Consider the following 20,092-nt stretch of genomic DNA (forward strand, 5'->3'; position numbering starts at 1 on the left):
ATGTCTCAGTTTTGAGAGAGAGAAGAGTACTGTGGTAATGAGGATAAGGGACTGAACTTGGAGGGACTGACACTGTGATATCACAGAAGTTGGAGGGTACTCAAATTCCTGCGACCATAACATCAATGCCAGAGAGTCATGCTCTTAGGTAAGCTGAATAACTTAGGAGCAATGATGTTTTCATTGACAGACAAAAGTAGTTTAGTAAGTCTAGTGAGCAACAAAACTTAATACTTTGAGAAATTTGGGTTGAAGTCCAAAATTGGGAATCTGCTTCTCCAATCAGTTCTTCCATTGATTTTATGAAGTGAACACAAATACATTTATCAAAGAGGGGGGTTAAGCGTTGTCTACCAGGAACTACAAGTGTCTACTTTTGTATCAAGTGATGGAGGACAATTGCTATTAAAGCTCTATTTTCCTTCCCAAGTAATTCTACAATAGGCACCATCTCTCAGGGCTTTCCTCAACCTCTGTCATCATACATAAACATCCAACATACTAATAATGACTTCTTTTTTGAAAGATAATCTGTAATTTATGCAGGAGATTTATACTTCTCTGTTGATGAAAAATTGACTACTGTAAATAATTTAACTGAAATCTTTCTGTTATTTTCCACAATTTGTTTTCTCATGATAAATTTTATATTTTCTCTTCAATACAGTAGCAGAGAAACATTTCACAATTGGTTGAAGGGTCATTTCTGCATAGGAAGTGCCAGAGTAATGAGTACTCAGATTCTAACTTTTTCCTCAATAGGCTTCAACAACAATACAATGTCATAATTGAAAAAGTTTCACCCTCGAGCATTTTGAAAATTATCATGAAGAACACTTGCAGCGACAGTAAGAGAGAAGGAAATAAATGGGAAGAGACTTACAGGAAAGTAAACATCAGTGGTAAACCAATTTTTACAGGCCAAATGATGAGTTTCCCAAGTAGCTCCTAGATTTCAACATTTTGTGGAAACCTAAACCTTCAAATTCTGTACTTCAATTCACCTCAAGCCTTAGTCCTCAGATGATTTTTCACACCTCTTGCAAAGGCACAAAGAAGGATGAGAAAAATATATCTCTACTCACCACATTTATTTTGTTGAGGAATTAGTTGGAGAAAATGAAGAGGAGAGTGAATGGCTTTCATGGAACTGAATGGCTTTCTTCATGGAGCAAAGGGAGGTGAAGAATTATACAGAAATTGGGCATCATGCTTCTCCTTCCTCTCAAAAAAATTTATAATCCATATAGAAAATGTTTCCCAAGATCTCCAAAAAAAAATAACTTTGACATGAACCTACAATTCGGACTTAAATCAGACATCCCAAATATTCCCTTCTATGACACTCCAGGTCATTGACAATTCAGTAAAGCATTCCTAAATAATGTTATAATCAATCATCTTCTCTACTTTCTAGCAGGAAAGGCGAATTCTTCTTCAGCTGAAGAAAAAATGTTATACCTTAAGCCCAAGGGACATTTAAAAGGAGGAGATTTCAAGGCATTATAAGATAAATGTATTAATGGAGAAAAGCCATTTCCAATTTTCTTGATTCTAGTGTTAACATCAAATGGGGTCTTATGTACAATAAAAATGGATTAATGCGTTACACATAGAATCTTCAAAATTAAGTACGAAAAGGGAATGATTCCTAAACAGGAGCTTAAACAGGAAAGTCATTAGGTTTCTTTACAAAAATGTTTTAAAATAATATATAAAAAGGACACTATAGAAAAACAGTGGCCTTGAAATAAAATGTAACATATATATGGACTCACTTTGTGGAAAACATCCTTGCCACATTTGAGCTAAATGGATCTACTCAACTTTTTTTCAGGATTTTCAAACCCCTAATTTGTAACAACAACACTCCCACAAACTGACATCTTTTTAAAAGCCCCAGTAACCACTGAGAAGACACCTGTGGATATATCCTAATACGCTAATCTATCAAGATAAGCTCAGACCTGGGTCCCATTATTTTTCCCCTCTTCCAATTATTGTCAAACAGTTAAATCATTTGCAACCCTCACCTGCCCCCATCCACTCCCCTCCCTCACAACCCCTACCTACCACCCTCAAACCCCTTCTCATGATCAATTGTGCAGTCAGTTCACACCCATACCTTGCCTGATGAAGATCCCTATTCCAATAACAGTAGTAGTAGTTTTGAGGGGAGGCGACCGACAGCTGAGGTCATTTGCGCCATAGGGGATGGATAGGAAAGGATGAAGGGTGGAGAGAAACCCGGCGTCGGCATTAGCCTACTCTTTACGAAAGGCGCCAAGGGGTCCGCGGCTTAACGTCCCATCCGACGGACGGCGTACTCACTCAAAGTGTCCTCCACAAAGCACCTCAAGCAGGGATCGAGATACCTCTGAAAAATATTCAACACCGCCGGGATTTGAACCCGGGCCCTCTGGGTGGGAAGCCAGTACGCTAGCCCCCGCACCATCTCGATCCCCTATTCCAATAACCATCAATAATTTTGCGCCACTAAAAAAATAGGTGAAATTATTATCAATATCAAGTTAGTCCCATGGGTTCCCATCATCAATGGATTCTCCTGCAAGTAATGGACCCCATGAGTTACCATTCTGTTTCTTGACTCTTACCATTCCCTCATCCCACTCCCTTTCTCTCCCCAGTTCATACTGGATTCCCACTGACAGCCTGCCAAGTTAATTTTAAGCAACGCAGATGAAAAGTGAATCCTGAAGGAACTACAACAAGCATGAACAGTTTTAGTCTTAATCAAGTTTAACAAAATACTGATGGGATGACCTAATGATATCAGAAAGGAGGCGTTCACACTAATAATTTTACTAATCCGATGCCCCAATTCTTCACCCTACCCTCCTCAAGAAAAATAATTCTTACCTTAAATGACTAATTGGGCAGGCTTTCAAAAATATCTCCTTGTCTGACAGGAGATTAGATTCCATTTGGCCTGAACTGGCAAACTGGGTCATCACTTCAAAATATCGCTGAGCGGCTTCTTTCATCTGCAACAAAGAGGAGGGTGCTAGGCCACCTTGCATACAAGAACCACCATAAAGCTTCTTCCCATACACATCTCCATCCACAACTGTGACGGTGAGAATATCTTCATGCAGGAGGGTAACCACCAAACTGGAAGCTCTCAACTGGAAACGGGTTGTCTCACCACACGACTCACCAATGGCACCAGCTGTAAAGGACAAAGGTGTTTACATCCAAATTTTATACCAGGGAATGTTCATCTATACATGAAAATCGGATAGCAATCAAATAATAATGGGACTCTGGATTATGTCCCTGGAAAAATTAGCTGTCATGCCCATTTAAAACCTTTAGGAGATCTCACTTTACCCAACCTATACATTTTCTTACAACTGATTTCATTCATCAGCACAGAAGATTGTTTGACAGAGAAATAAATGGCAATGTCCACAAATACAACACCACAGCCTCCAGAGAGATTTAATGGTTACTAGTCATAATTTAAGCCTTTTTGTAGCTGTGAGACTTTGCAATTGTCAAACAAGGAAACTAAGCATAATATCTAACTTCCTACACAACATGAAGTACACCAATATTTTGCAAGCGTTACATTTTCTTCCCCTGATGTATTCATGTAGCTGTAATATTTAGTTTGTATGAATCCAACTTCTCACATTTGTATGTGTGCTATTTCTATATGATCTGTTCTATATACAAAAAACAAATCTCCTAAAACTAATAAAAATTATTAGTGTTTGGAATACATAAGCGATTACTTTTTTGTACAAAAAATTTAAAATTCCCCCATAAAGATTCTTTTATCCATTTTGTGAATCATATTCAAGGGTATCCAGCGATCAACCTTACGGATCAAATAATGGAAACACATAAGTTCAAATTAGAGCCCAGAGTTGGCTGCTCAAAAGTTATACTTTGGAATCTTAAATTAAGGAATGACGATGTCGGAAGTAAACCAGCACGAGAGAGAATTTGAGGGAAGCGACTAGATATTGCCACTTTTTCACATTCATAGATCAATTATGTATGTATCAACACCAAGGAAGAATACTTTTTCAAATTACTAATATCATTTTAGTGGCACTGGTAGCCATTGTCATTCAAGGCAATAATATTTATAGAAACTTTTAACCATCATCATTAAATTAATACCAAACCAAACATTAGGATACAAATAAAATTCTACCAAAAGAGTGGCACTTCAGCGAAAATAATCAAACACTCTTAAAATGCTGAGTGAATTATCTTTTGTCTGCCTCCTAACCTTTGGCCTATTTGACTTGGGTGATCATACCAGGATTATTTTATCATTACTCTTCCAAATAGAGCCCTATGGGTCATGGAAGATGACAACTTCTTCAACCATTTCACGATTTTAATCCAAGGAATGGACAACTGATTATGAGCATTAATATAATGGATAAAGTCTAATATTATAGTAACTGTAGAAAATAAATAATTTTCAAACCTGAATTTGCTCTTTTCCCAGATGATTTATGAGTATTACAATTGCCACCCACTCCCAAACCATCAGGTGATATCATTCCAGAGTACCTGCAAAAGAATACCACGAATACACTGGATAAATAATTACACAAATAATACAAAAATTGTTTTGTTACGATATTTTTTATGGTGGGAAAACTAATAAAATATGGATATATTGCTAGTATTTCAAAAATAGGCTGATTGATACCACTAAGTTCAGGAGAGCTAGAAATTTAAAATACTTAAACCGCAGTACAAACAAACAGTAAACAATGTCGACACCTTTAATGGCAGCATGAATTCCTACCTTCCATTTCACAAACCAGACTTTCCCATGTCAAAATCAAAAGTCATACATCTCTTTAAATGATTCAAGCTAAATAATTACAGAACTTATATTTACAATTGACAGACAGAACAGGATTTCCTGTATTCCTGATAATGGATTCCATTTTTCTGATAATTACAACAACACTTACCCATGCTGCCTGCTTGCATAACTAGAACTGCTCATATTGGATGACATTGAGGTTTCCATACTTGCAGTATTGGAAATTACACTGTCACTTAATTCATTTCTTCCTTGCATGGGTAAAAATTCATCATCACTATCTTCTGCATTACAAAGAGAAACAGAAAAAGTCAATGCAAAATATTAAAATAGGGAAAATTTTTATTTTTCACCATAAGATTTGATACCATATTTTAATGATTATAAAATTAAGGATTTTCTCATGTCTAAATTGTATTTTAAGCTTAAATGTACATGATTAAAGGATTTGCATTTCTATGAGGATGAGACAAACACACTATTGTCATCCTTAAGTGATATGCATTGAGAATTAATAATTAAATGTTATCCAATCAACTGATGTAACAATATAAGGTAAATAAACATGATTATTTCCTTATTATATTTTAAGCAATGATAAATGAGATTCATATTATTAACTTATACATACATTAAAACTGGATAAAATTCAGCAGAATGTCTTTTGATCTGGCGGGGCTTAATCAAATCAATCTAACTGAGGTTAAAACTAGGAAAATTTTGATTTTACGAAACCTGACATTTTGTAAAATTCAATTATATACAAGTGTCTACTTTCTCCTTACTGTTTTCCACTTGGATCTGACAAACTTTAATAAAAATTGTCAATTTGTACATAATTGGATTTTTAATAATCCAATTTTAATTCCTGTGGGAATCATGACATCAAGTTTACTCACAAAATCTAAAGTTATGATTGAGTGGGCGCTTTAACTTTTCAGTATGAGGTGCTAGACCTGGAGAGAGATATCCCATCTACTACAAGTGATTTCATTTAGTTTGATAGGAAAAACAAATATTGATTGTTTACTAACTACATAAACAATTTTTTCTTGGATATCTGGATAAACTACGCATACAAAAACAAGCTAATAACATAAATATTCTCATAACCTGTCATTATTCTGAACACAGTTTTTTACAGCAAATAATTTCATTAAATAAAATATTTGAATAAACACTTGAATGGTAGTTCTACAAGCTTCATTATCATTATATTAAAATTTGGACCACCTGCCATGAGCAGAAAACTACTATTGTAAAGCATTTGGGTCATAAATATGCAAATATTTTAATACAAAAATTTGAACTTAGTGGATTCATCGTTTAGCTCAACAAATATATCATCTCTTTTATCTGGCTCTGAGATACTAATAAGCCATTCCTGGCTTTTCATCGTGTTTACAAAGGGTTGAACCATCAGAGTTGACAATTATATCCATGCCCAAGGTGGCACTTGACCTTCAGGATAGCAGTTTAGAGAGTTACCTATTTGATTAACTAACCAAGCACCCTTTTCAAAAGGGCCCAGCAAGACCAATTAAACGAAATACTGAAGCAATTTCAGTTACAACAGCTATCACTACCAATCATCCAGGAAAGAGGGTTCTGTGAAATCAGGTGACATCAGACAAAGGAGGTTGCATTAACAGTTACTACAGAATACATCAAGTATTTCCTAGGTGGTGTTGGGTCATTCCTATGAATTTACAAAATTTGAATACAAATTACTCAAATAATTTGGGGATTTTTGTATACTTTGGGAGATAAGTCGTTAGATACAAGTCATTTTAAGTAGGCTAAATACTTGAAAAATTGAGAGAAATTGGATTGGGGAGGAGCCCAAAAGAAGCACAAATACTACAAATGACCAAAGCATGGATGATATCTCTGGAAATATGACATTATAAAGTTAAAATATTTATTGACCTATAATGTATGATTAATGCAATAGAGATCAAGTAATAATTAACATTTGCACTAGGTGTAAGGGATGATATATTACACTGAATTTATTTAGTGATTATTATCTAAAATTTGCTAGGGTGAAGCTGGAATTGAGGAGGGTTAAATAAAATAGCATATAGAAATACTAGCAGACGTAACTTTATGACAAAAAATGACATGGCATAGGGAGGAGGCGTAGAAGGTTAGAAATATGATTTCATTTGCATCTACAGCAAATGTATAAGCATTTATTTTCTTTCTTTAGTAAGGATGATGAATTTTGGTTGGGATATGACCTATAAATGAGTCACAACTTCAACCATTAGATGATTAAATCTTCCTCAACAGTTATTTAAAACTAAGAGTCTAAGGTAATTGACGAACACATTTCATTGTCCTTCAAAAGAACATGAAATCTAATTATTACATGCCCATATCAATACCTAGAGGAGATGTGGACCATCCTTTAGTGAACTGTAAACCAACCACTTGGGTCATTGGGAAAAGGCGAAGCTGTTGCTGCAAATCTCGTTCCACCCTTTGAAAGTCTGAGGCTTCCATGGGCTTCTCAGCACAGCGACTTCTGGGACACATGTTACTAGTTGGTGAACAATGGAAGAAAATAGTTACTGCTCATTTAAAAATGGCTCAGCCATAACAGAATTACATGAAAAATATTTGGGCACCATAAAAAAATTCTGAGAATGCTACCCATAGCCCGGGAAAGCTTGAGAGTGCTTACCTGTCATCCAGGGAATCAGGGCTAGAGAGTCCCTTCATCAATTCGATGAGTGTGTGAACTTGTCTTGGTGATAGGAATACTGCAACAGAGCCAAAATTAACTTCCAAATCCACCTAGAACAGAGGAACATGTAATGCAAAAATTACTCTTCAGAATGAATTGCTTAGTTCTGCTTCTGTGGTGGAATATCTTGGGAGATAAATATTGAGGGCATTTGGACACCCACCCAACAGAACAGGTGTAACCAAGGCAGACTATTCCTTATTGGAGACTGCAAGGGGAATTTTCTTTATAAATCCCGAAACAAGATTTATGCACCTGTATTACTATTTTGTTTTAAATGTGTTTATTTTTGGTTAACGCATTACAATTTCAGGCATTAAAATTTCTCATCTATATAAATTTGGCCAAGTGTTTTCTACTTGCAATGTGTACATACCAATTCTACTGCGAGAATCATTACTGATTTCCAATAGTATGGAATTAGATAATATAAATTTGACATAAAGAACTTCTGAAACATTATTTTCACAACATTAAATTTATTTTAAGTTAAATAGAATTCTTGAACTTAAAATTAAACCACTTAGCTTTTCCACATAAAAAACTTTTATTTACGACCTAGGTTTCGTTATGGTATAACATCATCAGGTAATGATGTTATACCTGATGTTATACCTGATGTAATACCTGATCTTATATCTGATGTTATACCTGATGATGTTATACCATAACGAAACCTAGGTCGTAAATAAGTTTTTTATGTGGAAAAGCTAAGTGGTTTAATATTAAGTTCAATATGAAGAATTTCCACCAAGTGACGCCAGAAACTGTTTTATTTAAATATAATTCTGTCAGACTGCATCTTCATACCTGTATTTAAGCCAATTACTCCATTGATTAGGAATACAATTTAAAATGCATGCATGTGATCACATACATTTAACTCAACATATTTAGAGGTTTTTCACCTAGCCACAATGACTATGATCCCTTCCCTCCTCCTACTCATCCCTTTGCTCAGCTGAGTGCTAACACCCCTGAGAGTAAGTTCGAGAGTTTCTGCTCAGACAGCTCCTCATGCCCCTTCCCACACAATCTTTGAGGTGGTCAAAAGTCACGACAACGTAGCCAAATTTCATAGCATCGATAGAGCAATGGCCAATGGAGGAATAACATACCCACAATGGATTCACTATGGTGGTGTACCCTGGGTTTGTGGTTTCAAATCTTTTTGAAAATGCACTGCTCTCAGATGACGGGACATTAAGACTCAATTTCTTTTTCTTTGCTCAAAAATAGTCAACAATAGCCTTATAAAGTGAATGTCCAAAAACAAAAGAATTTAGCAATGACGAAAAGAGGATGAGGGAGAATTAAGGAAGGATGTGGGGAATCCTAACTTTACAGGGAAAAATGACCATTAGTTCAAGTTGAAATGTTGGATGCAAAGAACTATGTAATGTTTAAAAATTCATCTCTCAACGAACAACCACTGACTGGAACAGTCTGCCTGCACATAGACTGGAGAACTTTTCAAGCCCTTCTCAAACAATTTAAATATATTTCGGAAAAGATGCAAACAATTTATGCAGTAATTTTATGCATGGGTGTGAAATTTTACTCATGAATGTGCATTGAATGTATGTTATCTCCTAGCAAACACCTAAATTGGAACAATTCCCTTTAATAATAATAATAAGAAATAATAAAGCAATTAATCAAAAAAATACTACCACAAAACTAATTGAGACACAAAAAGTTACACATGGTTTTAGTCACAAAAATATTATACAATGCCAGTCTAGAGGCACTTATCTGGGAGACCAAACAACATCTCACCTTAGGCCCTTGTATGCATTCATTCTGTTTCATCTTCACCCTGAATTCCTGCCTCCCATGCAGCTTGGCAAAAGCAACAGGATCAGGGGTGGTTGATCCACTTGGGGGCTTGCTGGCAGCTTCCTCCAAAGGACTCATTGGACTAGTATCTTCAGAATTCTGATAAAATGGAGAGTGAAACGTTATGACAGGGGTGGAATTGGTCAATATTCACCACTAAATACAGCATTCTGCTTCATTTTAATTAATGGAGGCTAGTATGTCTCATCAAAAAGTTGTCTTAAGTTCAATGAAAAAGATCAATGAACTTCCATGACTTCCATACCTATCAGACCAAAATTTTATTGTTCTGGATGAAAACTTTAGGAAAGGCAATTAATTGGAGTGGAAAAACTCTGATACAACTGAAAATAATTGGAGTACCAACACTGAAAATTTTCCATTATTAAAATATAGACAACCTTGGTGGGTTCCATTACTTATTCATTCAATGATTTAATACAAATTAATTTATCTTGGGAGTAACAAAATTTGTATTTGCTTTAATTATATAAACGCCGCATTTCCCCATTCAATCTGTAATGTGCTACAGTCCACACAGACACCATTGCTGAATAATCATACTATTCAGCATAGAAGTTTAATTAAGGTAAGAAATAAGTTTAAGGTAATCAGTATGAATTCAGTCTACTTTGGTATTAAGAAACCATTTTTCCAGCTAGTATTGCTTTCATCAATTATTTCCCATTTTAAGGTTCCACTTGCAAAGTCTCAAAAGTTTCACAACACTGCATACATATTTTAATTATTGCTAACCATCCGGGTTTTCAAGAATACATATATAAGTTAAAAATTTAAATGGCCTCATGCTGCCCACAATAAACCTTAATTAGTTTCCCACAAATGGAAGGGAGAGAAAGAAAATATAGGAACAGTTTGAGAATGGTAAATCTTAGCTTTGGAAATGTTCAAAATAAAAAAAATTCAAGATATTTTTTTATTTCACCTGAACTACCCAATTTAAAACTAATATCGGATTTACATCGAATTTTAGGTTTTTCATAATTGTAGCAACCCTCTCATTATCATAAAAAATAAACATAGGACACTTCTTATCTATTTATTTGCATATTTCTTTAACCATTTACCTTTAAGAAGAATAGTTATGTTCCTGCCCAAAATATACATGCAAGAATCCTTATCTATAATATCAAGTGAAAAAACATGAAAATGAGCTAAAGTTACTATAAATATGTTCAATGAAAACAAATGAATAGAGATGCATGCAAAAATAAATACAAAAACAATTCAGTTTGCATGTGTACAATTAAATTCTACACACAAATGTTAATGTATATCCCCTAAGACAAAGAATGTTAACAAATTGCATAGTTTCAGGCACGATATGGTTGAATTTAAATATAATAATGAACAAATGATAACACTCTTCCATTAGATATTGATTGAAAACATGACCTTAGTTCACCTAGTTCCCCTGCAGATTACGTAGTACATAAAAACCAGTCATGTACTAACTCAATATCTAGAGGAAAAGTGTTAACATTTGTTCGTTAAAATTCATGTTACATAGAGATCCTGATGTAAAAATGATGAAAGATACCCTGAGTAACATGCAGACATTATAGAACTTGGTGGAACTTGTCTGCATGATGTGTGATGATAGGGATGAGGAAATGGTCATTGAGGTGTTGGAATAGGAGGCCACGTGGGCATGGCAGGTAGCACTACCAAAATACTCCCACTTTTATATGACAGTGCTTCAGTCAAGGGGATTAAGAGAAAGAGCACTTTAAAGTTAGCAATGAGGGAATGTGACAACAGAGGGAGACATGTGATGACAGCCCTTCTCTCCTGCACTGGTGAAGTTTTTAGGACGAACCCGTCCACTGAAAAGGATCATTCATGCAAAGTTCCACCAGTGTGCAACAACGGTACACAGGGAAAGCACAAGGGGAAATAACATGGATTTCACCTTGAAAATTTCACTTTTTTTCTGATGCACCTCTGATGCTGAAACTACACAAAATATTAAAGAGCCCATCATTTGATGGTATGGATTAGTTTTGAGCAATTATTTCATTGAACAAATATGGATCCATCAAACTCCCAAACATGGAAATTTGATGGAATACAAATGAAATCAAGGTTGTGTAATTGCTTCTATAAAACAAGGCAGGGAGCAATTTCCAACATTTGACAATAGAATTCATTTTCAAATATTCTCTGGCCAAAAAAAATAAATAGATATCATATTTCACTAAGTTTAATACCTTGGATTCCGATGTGGATCCACTTCCTGATGTGGACATCAAGGATCTTGAAAAGGTTCTTGCATGGAAAGGGAATTCATCAGTATACAATGCCACTCCTTCCATGCAGAACTTTTTGCAGGTGAATGCAGCAACTTCAAAAACCTTCTGTTGCTGAGGCGGGTCACCAGGTATGGATGTCCCATTGGAATCCAAACCAGCTTCATCGAAATAATCCATGCTGCAAAACAGTAGGGAATAATAAAAAACAGAAAAGACATAACAAATATTCTGAATATGTAATTGACTGGAAACCATCAATTCCATTCCCTAATATCATCAAAAAATCATTTTGACATAAGTGTTGCTGAGCGGGCGGACAAAATACAAATATAATATCCCTCTAACCATCAGGCACAAAAGAAGATTTATAAAATATCGACAGGCATTCCTTGCTTCAAGACAGGGTTAGTTTCCTTAAAAAGTGTGGCTACATGAATTGTTACTAAGCCTGTGATCATTTTGCATTTATTAATATGACAAAATTATTTATGCATTATTTAAAAATAAGTACATGGTGTCTGTCCAAAATAAGTAGCATTTTCCTCATAGTCGTTTTCATTTCAAAAGGCATCCACAAAGAGACTGGGCCTCTGTGAAACAGGCCGTGAACTGTAAGTTTTATGCGGCAGTCATCGAAAGGCTGCAGAAAAGAGTCCAATGCATCAGGAAGATCTTTGCCAACTGGAGGCAGCACCATGACAATATGCCATTCGATACTGCCATCCTTGTGAAGATCCGAGTACCTGGCCAAGCACAAGGTGTCGACGCTGTCCCAGCTGCCCTACAGCCCCTACAATGTGGCACCACTGCGTTTTTGTTCTCAAGAATAAAAAGGAGCTTGACAGGGAATGGAATGGAAAATTTTGGAATGCTGGGAAATGCCAAAGAGGCATAATGTGTATGAATGAGGTTCCCATCTTGACGCCTTCCAGGAAGTGCACCACAGCTGGCACCAGTGTGTTCATGAAAAAGTGTGCTATTTTGAAGAATTTTAGTTATTTATACTTTGATCTGCAATTAGTTTTTGTCCCAGATTTATTCTACTCATTTTTTGGGCTGACCATGTACATAGGTATGAATTTTCATTTACATATTTCAACACCTTTTGGTGCATCAACAATGATTTATTAAGAATTAAAGAATCAATTTTATGCACAAATTAATTTTGCATTTACTCAAATGTCAATTTAAAACACCTTTACTCCTTCATTACTAAATAGACAATTTAAGTTGTAGCTTATGTGAGATGATGTAATTTAGCTTCTGATACTTGGCACAATGGCATGGCATACATTAGGGAGGCAAGAAGCAGATGGTACTATAGCACAAGCAGGGTTAAAACTTTAACATACTGTCTTGCTCATACAATCACTTAGCACAGATGAAAACTCATAGCTGCAATGTACATGATTATGCTTTGAAGTATGAATGAAAGCATCACAGTAACAAAAATTCAGATACCCATGAAGCAGTTACTTTCTAAAGTGAAACAATGTAACGATTTACAGACGCATCTGCATTATGCACAGATGCATCATTAGATTCATTCAAAGTGAAGTTTTGTACCTACCTCCAAAATATGCTGGACCATAGTGATGCACCTTCTAATAGTGACACCAATTTTATTAATTTCACACTTTGATTGGTCTGAAAAAATACTGAGGTGGAAATAAAATTTAAAGCTTCACTTAAGGTGCATTGCCACATTAATGGAGAGATTGGATTGTTAATCGTTTGTCATTACAATGAAAAGAGACTTATAATTGACCATTGACCAAAAGCAAATTGACCATTTTACACACAATACACCCACAAACCAGGATAGATAGATAGATAGAGGTCTTTATTTGGGCGAAATTGAGACCAAATGGTCCCTTCTTCCATTTAACCCATAGGATAGGATAGGGGAAGAGCAAAGCATAGGGGGGTGAGGACTTCCAACAATTTCAAAATAATACCGTCCATTGTTCTAAAAATGCTTTTCTCATAATCGATACTAATGCTGCGGTGGGAAATAATAGTAGCATTTTTAGCCTTTTGCTCATCATGAAATTGGATATTATGAAGTACCGCAAAGATGTGGTTCACCTCCAATTCTGTGCAATACTTTCAGTTCTCAAAGATCTTGCAAATATGTATACAATTATTTATTGATTGCTTACCTAAGTAATATTTATTATGATAGAGTGCATATGCACTAAATCCCAAATAAATTAGGCTAGGAGAATAATTGCAATTAATAGTGAGCTATTTGTATTGAATATTGCATTAAGTCATACCAGTGAATTATTTCTGTGCATTTGCCTTAAATAACCGTTGAGAGCTGAGAATATTTATTTACCTAATGCAGTTCCTCTTCTTTTGTCCCTATTACTTCGGCCATTTTCATCCAAACAAGTCCAAGATATGTAAACTGTACCACCTGCTCTATTTTATGAATGCCTGATTTTATACTTAAAATACCTTTCTACTCTCTTGAAAACCTCATACCCTTTATTTTGTTTGCATTAATTCTGATCCCATAACTATCACAATGCCTTTCTAGGACACCCATAAATGATTGCAGTTCCTTAGCTGACTGGCAAACTAAACTAGATCATCTGCAAACTGATTTTCATTCCTATCTACAGACCCTTCTATATGATTATCCACGGCATATAAGTTGAAAGGATTGAGTTTGGACATCCCTGTCTTACTCTTCTTCTTAACACTGCCCATCCCACCTCAACATCAGCAAAATGCATCTGAGCAGCCTGAGATATGTACAGGCTGCAGATAGGCCTCTTGTCCCTGCAATCAACTCCAACCTTCTGTGACACCTTCACTAATGCTACCCAATTCAATCTAGCAAATACCTCCTCAAAATCTACAAAACAAACATATATCTATATTTTAAACGATATCTAGATCTTATAATACATATTTATCAGGAGAAAGATGGAAGAGAAAAATGTTGTATGCAATAATCCTGAATCCATCTCCTCAGTAAAATCTGTATCAATAGTCAGCTCTTTTGCCTAATGAATACACTTCAATTTCGCTATTTAGAGAAAGGCTTCCAAAGATTGAATAAGAGGGAGGGCAGACACGAAAGCATTGTGAAATGCTAGCTGATACACATGATGAACACCATTTAAATGTATTTTTGTTAGATGTGTACATTGTATCAGTTCTCGGATATCCTACATCTGAACAAAATACAACTTGTCACACAAAAACTCATATTTTGGTAAAAATATGAAAAAATTATGCCAATCAATGATGCACAAAACTATTTAACGTTTGAACAAAAGTTGCTCTCACTTCAGCCACAGCAAATCTGACTAAAATTTCTTGAAGGTTACTAAAAAATATGACACACTTGGCTTGAATGACAAAGTGAACTTTATCATAAATTCCAAGTAATTAGTACTTTCTTTGTCCATAAAATCACTACCGATCCTTGGATAAAGTGGACACATTATATAGTGGTCAAAGTGGATAATACAGTAAACAAACAGTAAGTGGACAAATGAAACATACTCACTTTTTTATTTTCAGCTCCAAAGCTACTCCCGAGGTGCTTTCCTTGGGAACATGTTCTATTCGGATCACAGTATCAATAAATTTGACTTTCACCCTACATAAAACTGAAAAATAAACAAAAAATTTAAAGAAATATGGCTGACAATATACACACATATTGAAATATATGCTGTGATGTTTCCACGTACTTGAGTCAATTGTTTGAGCAAATAATTCCAAACCATCTAGAGGTTGCGCCTGATCGTACTCCTTGCCTTCTTCAGTATCTTGTTTCAGACATTCCTGCGCTAACTGCATGCTAGTTGACATACTGTTCCACATGGACTCAAACATTGAGGCACCTTAATGGAATGAATGTAAGGTTTTTGTTAGCATATAATCAGGCTGATTGTGGTTTCATAGCCAAATGTCATCGTCAACAACACAGCAATAACTGGCTGTGTAACATGAATTTCTTGAATTCACTTGATTTAAGCACAAGAATGTTTGAGTTACGCACCACAATCAGATCTTTTCTTCGGCTGTACCGTAAGAAAGAGTCCAGTAACTTCAACATAGCTGGCATCTTTCAATACTGAAGACCATGGGATTGAAACAGATATCACGCTGATGTATCCGTCAACGAATTCTACTGGTATATTCTGTTGATCTCCCAATTCATTTAAAGCCTGAAGACAGCAATAATTATTAAAGAAACTTATATAGCCTTAAATTACGACGTAGTGTTTAGTACAACTTCCGCATACCGAAGTATTTCTTCCTAAAAATACTGTAGCATTACACTTCTTTCGAAAGCCACAAACATCAATCGCTTAAGAACAAACTACTTACTTGGACATCTAGGGTTACATCCCGAACAGTTCCAGTGCCATTGTATAGATCGACAGTCAGCTGATCCAAGGTCAACTTTTCTTCTAAAAATTGTCCAAGATATCTTTGAAGAAGATACCTACATGCTCGCTTTTTTAAACTATCTGACCACGGTAAATACCACGGCATGGTAAGAACTACTCTTCACGCATCAAAGAGTGCAAAATAATTGCTAAACCTTACACGCATTAATATGCGTTTCATAGCGTAAATTTCTCACCCTTACCTTCTGCTCGCACCCAATACAATGCATTCATAGTGACGTCATTTGTTTTCTTTACAAAAAACAAAAGAAAAATAACAGGAAATGACGTCCTGTACAACGCAGCTGCATCGAAGTAAATATTTACATGTGGGCTTGACTTGCCTTCATTTTCTATTGTTGGTGGGCGAAACAGCTGTGACAAGAAAACAACCTCATTCGACTTCGTGCATGAGGTGTCATCTAGGGAAGGAGTGAGCTACCAAAAACTGCTGGGCATGGCACCTAATGTACTGAAGATTGGAGGGAAATTTAATGACGAGCACTTCATATTTCCACGCGGCAGTTAGCAGTTATTATTTTTAAGTCCATCGTATGTCGTGAGTTATAACAAATTATGGAGAAAAAATAAATTAAAATATTATGGTCTAATTATTTGGTATTTATGAGCCAGTTGTGGGGATTAAGACTGGTTCCTCAATGATTGAAATCAATAATTAACATCCTCTTGGGACCAAAATGGTTAAATATCCAGTGCAGTTCAACCAAAATAATGCGAAAATGATATAATGTGCTGTGGTACAAGGGAAGAAATTACATTTTCAAAATTTTGGACTCTGAGTTATGGATTTTAATCGTAAGGAACTCGGAAACAGCAACATCTCCCATTCATGTGTCAAAAAATGGTACTAGAACTTAGAAACCAGAAATATCTATGTTATTAGGATTATATACATTTGCATAAGTACACTGGAAACAAATGGTAGCCAAAAAAATTTATCTGGATGGGAATTAAAAGAAGATATTGAATATAAACCAAATCTTGAGTGCAGCACTTTGAATAATTCCTACCAATATACCTGCAATCGTCAAGCTTCTTGGTGCTTACAATTAGTCACCTTGATCCACCCTGGCAGAATACTATATCTCTCGGATTGAGCATACCAAACTTCCTCAGCCCAACCCATAGGTTAGTGGGCAATTGGATACCCCACTGAGAGTTGTGTTCTCATCTCCTGACCTAAAAGCTGCTAAGTCATTTCTTAACTCATATCTCACAAAAGAATAATAGGCCTCCCCACGCCATCCTTATAATCTTAAGAAGTGACAAGACTTAAAACAAGAAAAAGCCACAGTAAGTAATTGAAGCCTCAGTCCAATGCCTAAATATAGTGTCACAGGTCTGAGTTGCTTCATCTTTAATGTTGCTTTAAATTGATCAACCTAAACCAATATCTACCCGGCCATTTACAGGATCGATAAGAAAATCTCTAAATTTGTAAAGAAAAAGGTTATCTAATGAGCAATGATTCAAGTCCTCATCCATCTTCCCCATTATTTCCCCTGACACACCAGAACTAGACATTAAGCAATAGAGGTGTTTTCATCTCTATAGTTCCTTCCCCTCATTCCTTTCTTCACTTCCTGCTTCACTCCCTGACCCCTTCCACTATCAGTAAAACGCTAAATCATCTAAACCTTATCACTGTAAATTACTGGATTCCGTGCATCTAAAAATTCACATTACTAGTTTAGTTCACTAAAGAGCATCACTTAGTGGTCGAAATTTGCCAATTGCAGTATTGTTTTTTCAAGTAATTTTTTAATGCCTTGACCAAAAGCTTAGGGCATTGTTCTTACCCATGATTTTCACCTTGAGAACTTTGTATGTGTAATTGTACTTGTTCCTTGAGGAGTTGAGCGAGGATTATATCACACCTGACATTACATCCAAAGGAATGCCTGTGGGAACAAATAATCTCAAATAACTTTTGAAATATGCACTATCTCTTCACCCGAGTACATGGTTTCTGCAATATAGCTCTCTCTTGACCACAGCTCTCATTGACTCCTCAGTGCTTAACCCTTTTGCTACTATGAGCATACCTAGTACAAGTACATACACACGGTAGGCTGCTGTGAATGTACCTTTTAACCCTCTGTGTGGTTTGCTATCACATTTTGAAATTTTATAAAAATTATGTCCATCAAAATAATTTAATAAAAATTGTCCATTTAATACATGGAAATTCATGATTATTTTGATTTTTCACGTTTTAATTATTTAGATTAATTTATTATTTCAGAAGTAATAAAGGTTATGAAGACAAAATACCCTCGATTTTCACTGTATGTGAATGTAAAGGCAGCCATATGTGTGGAGGATCAAACAAGAAATTTGATTTTGCATGCAGCTGTATTTCCCAAGATCTTTAAAGTAATTCTCAGGATCAACATCAAGAGGATGGAGAGCAAGGCAAATGATTAATTAGGGGATGATCAGTTTGGTTTCAGGATGGAAAGAGGCACGCATGATGCCATTGCAGTAATCAGACTTATAGAGAGGAACATACCAGAAGTAAATCTTAGAATACATGAGTGAGTGTTTTGGCCTGTTTCATAGATTTCAAAAAGGCCTTTGATAGAGTGAATTGGGAAAAAGTATTGAATATATTGCATAAAATAGAAATTGATTAGAGGGATAGGAGACTAATCTGCAACCTGTACATATCTCAGACTGCTCAGGTGAGAGTGGGGGTGGAGAGTCCAGATGGGCAGTGTTAGGAAGAGGAGTAAGGAAGGGTTGTCCATTATCACTGGTGCTGTGTAACGTATATGTGGAGGAAATGATTGAAGGGGTATGGGAAGAACTGGAGATAGGAATGAAAGTAAGTGAGGAATTCATAAAATCAGTTTGGTTTTTAGATGAATAAATTCTAGTCTGTCAGTCAGCCAAGGGGTTGCAAGCATTATTGAGTGAATTGGTAATTCAGTGTGATAGATATGGGATGAGAATCAATATAAATAAAACAAAGATTATGCAGTTTTCCAGAAAGAAAAAGGCTAAGTCAAACGTTAAAAAAGGGAGGCAAAAACTAGAGCAAATGGAACGGTTAATGTATCTCAGAAGAGTTTTGGACCAAAATGGTCCAAGTAGTAGGGATATAAGGAGAAGAATTGTGTTTTGTAAAGAAGCTTTCACAAGGAGGAGAGAATTTGTGGCAGTGATGACAAGTAATGATGTTAAGAAAAGGTAGGTCAAAACTTTAATATGGAGCATAGTTATGTATGGCGCAGAAACATGGTCATTGAATCAGGATGATTGGCATAGATTGGAGACTTTGGAAATATGGATGTGAAGGAGGATGAAGAAGGTGAAGTGGGTAGAAAGGAAAACAAAAGAGGGAGTGATGGGTATGGTGGGGAAGGAGAGGGATTGTTGGGAGAAATCATGAGGAGATGGGAAAAATCGATGCAAAGCATATTGATTGGCAGTGGGTTGTTGGAGACTGTGATAGAGGGAAGAATGTTAGGCAAACGAGGAAGGGGTAGGAAAAGAATCAGGATGTTGAACGGGATTAAGGGATAGAAGAAGGAAGTATAGGGAGATGAAGAGAGACTTTGTTGTAGAGTAGGATGCTGGGTTGCATTTCGTCAGGTTAGACAAGAGTATTGTTTAGTAGCTTGTGCCCATCCAAAATCTACCTTAATTAATTGATGACTGATAATTATTATTATGACCGATTATTATAATATGTGCAAGCTATGTCACAATTGAATTCCACCATGAATTCTTATGCAGTTAATAAGGAATTTCAATGTAACAATTACAGATTATAAAAATCATTCGCCTTGACTGGGATTCGAACCCAGATCCCTCAATATCCAGTCGAGAGCTTTAGCCAATTAAGCTATCGAGGCATCCTCTTAAACTCTGAAATTTTGGGGCTTTTAAAGGAACAAGATGTTGAGACGAAATACCGTACTTACAATGTCACAGGCATCCTTAGTCGTGCGCGACGCACCACAGT

The 20,092-nt window shown here is 35.8% G+C and overlaps 1 protein-coding gene and 1 non-coding gene across 2 annotated transcripts in view; both read right to left on the reverse strand.

The window, feature by feature from the left end:
* The window catches only part of Atg2 (Autophagy-related 2), a 64,521-nt gene extending 47,978 nt beyond the window's left edge, over positions 1-16,543 (reverse strand). Inside the window, exons 1-11 of the mRNA XM_071598159.1 lie at positions 16,040-16,543; positions 15,708-15,876; positions 15,397-15,549; positions 15,210-15,312; positions 11,642-11,861; positions 9,351-9,509; positions 7,509-7,621; positions 7,210-7,364; positions 4,968-5,103; positions 4,469-4,554; positions 2,881-3,190 (exon numbers count right to left, since the gene is read on the reverse strand). Of these exons, the coding sequence (XP_071454260.1) occupies positions 2,881-3,190; positions 4,469-4,554; positions 4,968-5,103; positions 7,210-7,364; positions 7,509-7,621; positions 9,351-9,509; positions 11,642-11,861; positions 15,210-15,312; positions 15,397-15,549; positions 15,708-15,876; positions 16,040-16,207 (1,772 nt within the window). The 5' untranslated portion in view covers positions 16,208-16,543. The remainder of the gene's footprint in view (positions 1-2,880; positions 3,191-4,468; positions 4,555-4,967; positions 5,104-7,209; positions 7,365-7,508; positions 7,622-9,350; positions 9,510-11,641; positions 11,862-15,209; positions 15,313-15,396; positions 15,550-15,707; positions 15,877-16,039) is intronic.
* Positions 16,544-19,909: 3,366 nt separating this feature from the next.
* Positions 19,910-19,982, reverse strand: TRNAS-GGA (transfer RNA serine (anticodon GGA)). The gene has a single exon. It is a non-coding gene; the product is annotated as a tRNA-Ser (tRNA).
* Between the last annotated feature and the right edge of the window lie 110 nt (positions 19,983-20,092).

This window comes from Hetaerina americana, unplaced genomic scaffold (genome assembly GCF_022747635.1).
Source record: "Hetaerina americana unplaced genomic scaffold, ioHetAmer1.1.p SCAF_9, whole genome shotgun sequence".
Taxonomy (NCBI): Eukaryota; Metazoa; Arthropoda; class Insecta; order Odonata; family Calopterygidae; genus Hetaerina; species Hetaerina americana.